Source organism: Opisthorchis viverrini, assembly GCF_000715545.1.
Source record: "Opisthorchis viverrini unplaced genomic scaffold opera_v5_7, whole genome shotgun sequence".
Classification (NCBI taxonomy): Eukaryota; Metazoa; Platyhelminthes; class Trematoda; order Opisthorchiida; family Opisthorchiidae; genus Opisthorchis; species Opisthorchis viverrini.
In genome coordinates, this window is record NW_008751663.1 from 3,958,960 (window position 1) to 3,966,429 (window position 7,470).

The following is a 7,470-nucleotide window of genomic DNA, read 5'->3' on the forward strand; positions in this document are numbered from 1 at the left end:
CTCAAGTATTCGGACAAGGGAAACTTCGTTTCACAATCATTGGAATGACAGAAGAAGTGCTTATATGGTTTTTTTAGCCAATGGGGCGAGATGGTCCGAGTGGTTAGAACGCGAATTTACTGACCGGAAGGTCCGTGGTCCGAACCCGACCTCCGCCACTCGACTTCCATTGTCTGGGCTTGGGCAACCTGACAGTATCCTGGCCCTCGTGCAACCTTTGGGTGGCATGGCAGTTAGGCACCTGAAGGGTGCAACAGCTGAACGTTTCTTTCTTTTCTTTCTGAACGCCAAATAAAGCTTTGTATTTGAGTCCACCTTTGGCACTCCGATAGTTTTCTAGTAATCCATGCCATACGGAATAAGCACAACCTTATTCAGAAAATTAGAATTTGAGGAAACCCTGCGATATGGAAATCAACTTGCCACCTCATTTCTTCACCTTACAGAGTTCAACACACCAGATCGACTTACTGCGTAGCTTTTTGCATGTACAGAGACAAATGACGCACAGACAGTATATTGTATTCTAAATCTTATTCTCTTAAGGACCAATCAGAAACATCCAATTCTTCGACATATGCGTCAAGCGCAGACCGGAGGATGTTCAAACTAACTCTGGTGACGCTTACACAGGATCCATGTGTTCAGCGTCAATATATTCAGAAAACTGCATCAGCTATGCTAATTAAGGTGTATGAGCATTACCGTATATGCTTATGTCACTCACTTCGGTTATTTGTAATGTCATGTCATTGGTTATGCGGTTTGAGTTTATGAGGTGACAATACACTCTGTCATTTATTGTGGTTGGTAGTTTCATCCTTTGGGGATGAAGGATCGCCTTGATCATTAGACAAGTTTTTTAGGACAGAGACTATTAACTAGGTTATGAGCAAACGGGAATTTGGTGGGATAGGAGTAAGTTAACTGTGAGTGCATTTGGTAGTGTGAGCAATAGCAACTCCAGTATGCACTATGCTGCTTCAAAAATGAAAAAGATTTAAAGCGGAAACAGTTATTTACTTCACAGACTTCCAATGTGGTCCATTCGACTAACTTTTCACGTTAGGGTTCGCATAATCCTCTGGATGAATTTCCGACAAACGCTGTCCTGGTTATTGACTGGTGACCTGAGTTTTATCTCACAAGTGCGCCTTAAATTAATATTGGGCCTTTACTTAATAAGCACAGCATGTGCTGTTTTCGCAGAAAGGGTAGTGGCCTTGTGAACGCTCTTTTTTCTTTTCTTAAGCAATTGGGTTTATCGGCTTCTAAGGTTGTGCGCCCCCGGAAGAAGGTGTGGCATGCTGGCAACAAGGCTTTCTCTCTCCCTCTGTATTGAGACTCTTTCCGGTACAAGGCTGTAAAGTTCTGTTTGACAATAATATGACTGTGGCTTATGATTGTGACAGTATTTTTTGTTACTCACTTTCCTACCATACGTGGCAATTTTACCAAATCACTAGAATCAGATACAGAATTTCTCAAATTACCCACCCGTTGCCATTCAGGACATTCCCCGAGCGCAAATTCCCCATATTCTGGCCAGATCAAGTTCAGTATCATCACTTCAAATAGTGTGTTGGTATTGGAAGCAATATCTGTAACTGCGCTTCCATCGCCGTGTTCTGAAGAGGCATCAGAATTAATATGGCGCACTCAGTTGTCAACCACACTGGTGTCAACGGTAAACCCAGCTGACTGTAGTGCTTGTGATATTCAGATTCAGCTGAGTCTGTTGTCAACATCAACAACATAATTAGCACGTAAATATAATTTGTTAGTTGTGTACAGTCTGGCGTGTAATGAGAGCACAAGGTTAGGAAGCCTGGGGACTGCGACTCGAGAGGGACGCAACCGGTAGTGGGATGCAGAACACCATCTTATAAGTAGATACTTATGTCAAGGTAGCAGATTTATTCAGAAGTTGAACGGATGTTAGATTGCTGTGGCGACCGTGTTCGGCTATCCCCAATGTAGAGGAACAAAGTCATTCTTGCTGTGATGAAACCGGCAGATGGAATGGAGACTGACCTTTATAGCTGACAAACGAATCTTTTTGAAAAGTTCATGCATCACAAGCAACAACTTACCAAAATTAAAAATGTCGCACCCACTATCTGCTTAAGCGGCTTGGTAGATGAGATTCTGAACTATCAGTCAGATAACCCTGTTTGGGGTCACGGCATAAACTAACTGGTGTGACACGTGCTGTCAAGGAACATGATGAATGGAATGCTTCTCTTGGATCTCTAGTTATTGCCGTATCAGTTTGGGATTTTGCAATGACGCAGCTTGATTTCAAAAGAAACACATCGAATTCTCTCTCCCGCAAATTTTCAAAACCACTCTTTTCATGTCAGGCAAAAATTCCCAGCCTGGCAAACTCATCACTTTTTTTAAGACAACTATTTTCCGGCTCTTCCGGACTTTCGACAGGATATTGTGTTGAAGTGGCATGAATGCATTTACCTACAGTAGCTGGATAAAAACCTAATTTGATGCGCACGTGACTGTAAAATTTTTAACTAGGTTCGAACACTTTGTCCTTGGGTCCTCGGATCACCAACAAACAAAAATTCAACTTTTACCTTCTTTACACTCTTTATAAGGGCACTCTTCTTCATGGTTTAAGGGTCACTGAACAGCAGCTCTTAGACTGACTTACTGCTTTCCCTTATGAGAATAGTGACCGTTCAGCTTTTTGAACGGCTTGTGTTCGAATAGTGCAGTGCGTTATCAAAAGTCCTTCGTAGTTTGAGGTGTCTGACACCTTCACTGAGTCTTTAAGTGTGAGTCGACGAAATGTATACCCTTGAATTCGAAGGACAAGAATGCCAAGCAAATTTTAATTTAAGCTCATCATCCGGCTGTGGATTGCAATCACGATATCAACAGACATTTTGTGGTTTGAGCAAATGATAGCCGAAAAAAGTTCCATTGATGCATTTGAAACGAAAACCCATTGAGTAGAATTGAGATAAAGAAAATGAATCTAGCGTTTTGTTATCTAGCAACCGGCCTTTACGACTTCGGTGTGGTCAGTAGTGGAATGATCATTCCATGAATGAACCAGTAAAAATTATCGAACATACTGGTTCTAGCTAACACTTGATCCAGTGCTAGTTCGACGTCGCTTCGTCTTACGTAGCAGATCCGGCTTCGAATTCACATGGCATGATTCAATCAACCGTAGTGCGTAATGTCCTGGGAATCCTTGGGAAGTTGTGTAAAGAGTTGCGAACTCCTTTGCGATCTTCACTGTAGTTTGGTGCAGTTAAATATCCACAGACGAACGTAACTTACAGTGATTTTTGAATGCCACTGCAAGAAGCTCAATCTTCTTTATTCATATACCTGCTTTGCATGGATTCAACAATTTCGACCAGCTCGCTTGACGCCAAAAGAGGAAAAATGTGCCGAATACTGTTGGGCTCCCCCGTAACCATAACTCGTTATTTTCTATTGGAAAAATAACTGCATTCTAGTAAACAAACAGCACGCCCCCCAGGAAGCAGCTGTCTTGGACGGCATCACTGCAATCGCTTCACAAAAAGGGTCAACTTTTTCCAACACCCCGGGTCATACACATGTTGTTCGGTGATGTCCACTCTTCGTTTGATAAGGTGCACTTGATGAAGCTCATTTCAAAGGAAACGGAAGTAACGTTTCTAGTCAATCACGATTTGGTGTTCTATTAGTCACAAATAGAAGTCACCCCCATGAGACATCGAAAGGCCATTCACATTTTTCATAATGATTGCTGTAGATTGGCCACATCGAACTGTTGGTTGGCTAGAAAGAATGTACTGCTCGGAAAGGAAACTACTCACAAGGTTTATGAAACCTCTTTGACAGCCCACGACCGGTTTCGCCTCCCTTGGGGCTCATCAGGTAGGCGCAGTCCCCGAGTTCCCGACAAACGTATGTTCTACTTGAACCCAAATTGTCAAAATCAGTCCGATATCTCACTCCGCGATATCTCGAATATCGTGCCAACTGAAACATGAGACGGCCTGTGTGCAGCACATTCAGTTGTAGAACATCACAAACGAGAAAATCAGTTGAGTCTCTCGTGAAAACCAGAATGATTTGCAAATGAGTTCATTTCTCGAATGTACTGCTCGGCCTTTTGGCTAGCTTCATTCATATGTGTCATTGTGGAATCTGACAAATCGAAACCGGAAGTACAGTCTAATTTTGTTCGAAACTGGAAGTACAGTTCTAATTTTGTGTCATTGATTTCAAGAAGTATCCCTATACGGTTAAAATAGCAGGCTGTACTCCTTAAGGCTTATCTGCTTAGCAGGTTTTATGGGATATAAGTGATCCAAGGTATCATAGAGGTCAAACAGCACTCAATATTTTTCCCTAAATAGGTGAACCTGTAGATTTTCTCCTACCTTAAAGCAACGGAAACTTTGGCTGGGCATTTCCTTGAATAGTCTGCCAAATGCACCCTTTATAAACTGTATACTTCAAGCCAGTGAAGATTAGTTCCAGCATTGGGACTCAAATTATCGAAAGGACATTATATAAAAGACGGTAGTAGTGAAGCCTAAGCTAAATCCAATGGTGCCTGAAACTAGAGGTGGGTGTGACTGTAATCTTCAATCCGAGGCTCAGTAGAGAAAAGATGTAGATATTCACAAATAACTTCGGTGTTTTTTGCGCCTGGTTATTTCAAAGAAGTTTCAAGCCAATCGTCCCAGAAAACTTCAGTACTTTTTGGTAATACGACAGTTCACCGTCGATCTCTCTTGGGATTACGACCACTTCACTTCGGCCCCATGACACCTGCCTTGAATATGACTTCCTTGGGGCTTCCATCTATCAAATTTACTCTCTAAATCCACTTGTCCAATCCGCCTCCCTCTGTGCCCTCGAGTGGTAGTCTCCTCGCAAAAAATAGCGGAATAAAGAGGTTGACTACTGACGTCGATCTCGATAGCGATGAGGTAACGGAACGCTGGCACAAACGCTAAACTATTCCTTTTGTGCGGTGTAAATACTTTCGCGTGGGAAGCTTTTTTTGGAGGAACCGTTTTATGGGATTCTGGTCGGTAGTTTGGTGATCCACTTGATTGGAAGCCCCTGGAGTACTCATTTTATTACAATTCATGGTAAAATTTGGGTTGAAAAAATATCGGATTCACCGCTTAGGGAGCTAAAAAGTGGGAAATATATGTTTTTTTAGAAGGACTGCGGATTCTGTTGAAGTTTACAAGAACATAATGCAGAATAAGTCCAGGATGACGAATTTTACTTAAAAATCCAAAATTGCTCGTAAATCTCCTGTTACATTCGCGTCAACTGTAGACCGAAATTTCTTACCCGGGAGGAATATTCTTTAGTATCAACCAAAGCGAGACGTGTATCACGGCTATTTTTAGTCATACATTAAACTCGATTGCAGTATTTCGTAAAAATTTCCAAACACATCATCTTAGTTACTATCGGATATTGGTCCGAGAATTTAGCCTATTCCAGTGTGAAGAGGTTTTCCATTTTCTCCTCAGGACAATGCTTACTTTTGTGTGGAAAATCCATAAAGTGGCATGAGGAAAGCACTTGTGATCTTTGTAGACTAGTCACCAACCAGAAGGTTGTCTTGAAGAGGTTCCTCTACCTGGTGGCGAAGAAATGTTTCACAAATGTATCTATCACCGACCAATATTATTGGGAACGAAGTTATTGATTAGCTTGGTCACTGTGCTTGATTGATAAGCAACTGCCTTTTCAAAATCATGTTTATAAAATCTCTGCGTTCTTCCTTCTAGATCCGACTCCGTCTCCTGGGCACCGGTTCCGGTTGCCCGTAGGTATGAATCACAAGGACATTACAACAAACCGTGGTAAAGACAGTCAGAACATAGCCGACATCAGTTCACCAGATCGACGAATGCTACCCACACTGATCTCACCACCCCCTCCGGCTCTGTGCGCACAACTAGGTCCCATGAAAGCCAGTCCACTGAACTCCAGTTTGTCTATGCCTCTGGGTGATTCTCCCTTTTTGCGTTCTGCTTCCTTCTTATCCTGTGGAGCCAGCAATCCAGTCAATTTGTTCCCTATTTCCCCGACAACTTCGGACCTGACTCACCTACGTTCGTCTAACCTGATCACAGGTCCAGCAATTGAAAATGCGGCCGATTTAAAAGTCTATGTAGAAGCCATTGAAAGGTGAGAAGTTTGTATCACTATAGCTAAGTGGTTGGGCAGCTGCACTTTTCATTTGTTCCTTTTATATGAAAGTACCACTTCTTGGAAGAACTTCCAACAACACAAGTGAAATAGGTAATTCATGTGGGAGGATTTCAGTCTTCATGTTTTATATTATGAAATAAATCGGTTCACGCCCTAAAACTTCAGATAAAACAGCCTTTTTTCGGATCTCTCTTCTATGGAGACCAGTTTTTACTGTTCAAGACGTTTATCTTCATGTTAGAAGGCTGGGCTTCCCAAATAGAGCGGTTATTACTCTCAAGACACCGCCTACAGAAACAAGACACTCGCTTCTGATTCAAAGCTAGTGAGTGAGTCCTGAACATCACCAATATTATGATGATGCAGAAACAATTCTGAGTGTTCGCTTTGCGCTGAAAAACATTTTTTACGTTTGAACAAAATAATATAAATTTTGAGTTAATGGGCAAATAGCAATCTTTACCCTGCGCTAGCATAACCCCCTATAGTTACACCCTCCCTCCATTTAGTGATAACATGAAGTACAGTCCAAAAGGATGCTCTGCAGTCCAAATCTGGCTAAGTTAAAAACTTGCTGACGTAATAAAATGATTCAAGAAGACTAGAAAACCAATGGCACAAGCCCTGAAACTTAATTCTTATTTTGAAAACAATCCTCAAATTTTCGACGCCTATGGTAGCTGTGTTTAGAACGCCAAAAGGTCACTCACAAGGTATTAATTCTCCGGGGGAGAAATAGTGGACTGATCATGGCAGAGAATCGTTTCCCAGCAATAGAATAATATTGGGAAAGTAATTTTTTCTCTTTTTAATCGGCTTTCTGTTCGGTACACAAAACGTTTTGCCCTCAAAACTGAGACAGGAAGTTCCGAACAGAGACTGATTCAACGATAGTGGAGAGAAACCTGAAACTACGCTATTGTGATTTGAATGAATGGCAGAATGGCCAGCATTGAGGTAAAAGATGTGGTCGTTTACTTGCGCTGCAGCTGCGCAGGATCGTTATTTTTCAAGGTCATTCAACCCTCTCTACCTTATGGACCCTTGCAAGAAAAGTATATTCTGTTCACTGGAAGGACTTTTAACAATATAATAGCCCTTCTAAATTCGATACATATTTTCTGGCCGTGTGATACAAAGTTTTTCGTTCACTCTTTCATTTATTCAGCCACCCCTTGTTTCCCTTGTTGGCCCTGATTTTTGAGAAGTGCGAACTCGCCACATGCACACCGAGAGATGAAGAATCTCGAAGCCGGGGGATAT

At 41.9% G+C, this 7,470-nt stretch overlaps 1 protein-coding gene across 1 annotated transcript in view; it reads left to right on the forward strand.

Moving 5' to 3' along the window:
- Positions 1 to 346: 346 nt before the first annotated feature.
- T265_00753 (hypothetical protein) overlaps positions 347 to 7,470 on the forward strand; it is a gene marked incomplete at both ends in the record, with an annotated part of 13,829 nt that continues 6,705 nt past the window's right edge. The window contains 3 exons of the mRNA XM_009164602.1: positions 347 to 474; positions 3,770 to 3,924; positions 5,781 to 6,183. Coding sequence (XP_009162866.1) covers positions 347 to 474; positions 3,770 to 3,924; positions 5,781 to 6,183 — 686 coding nt within the window. The remainder of the gene's footprint in view (positions 475 to 3,769; positions 3,925 to 5,780; positions 6,184 to 7,470) is intronic.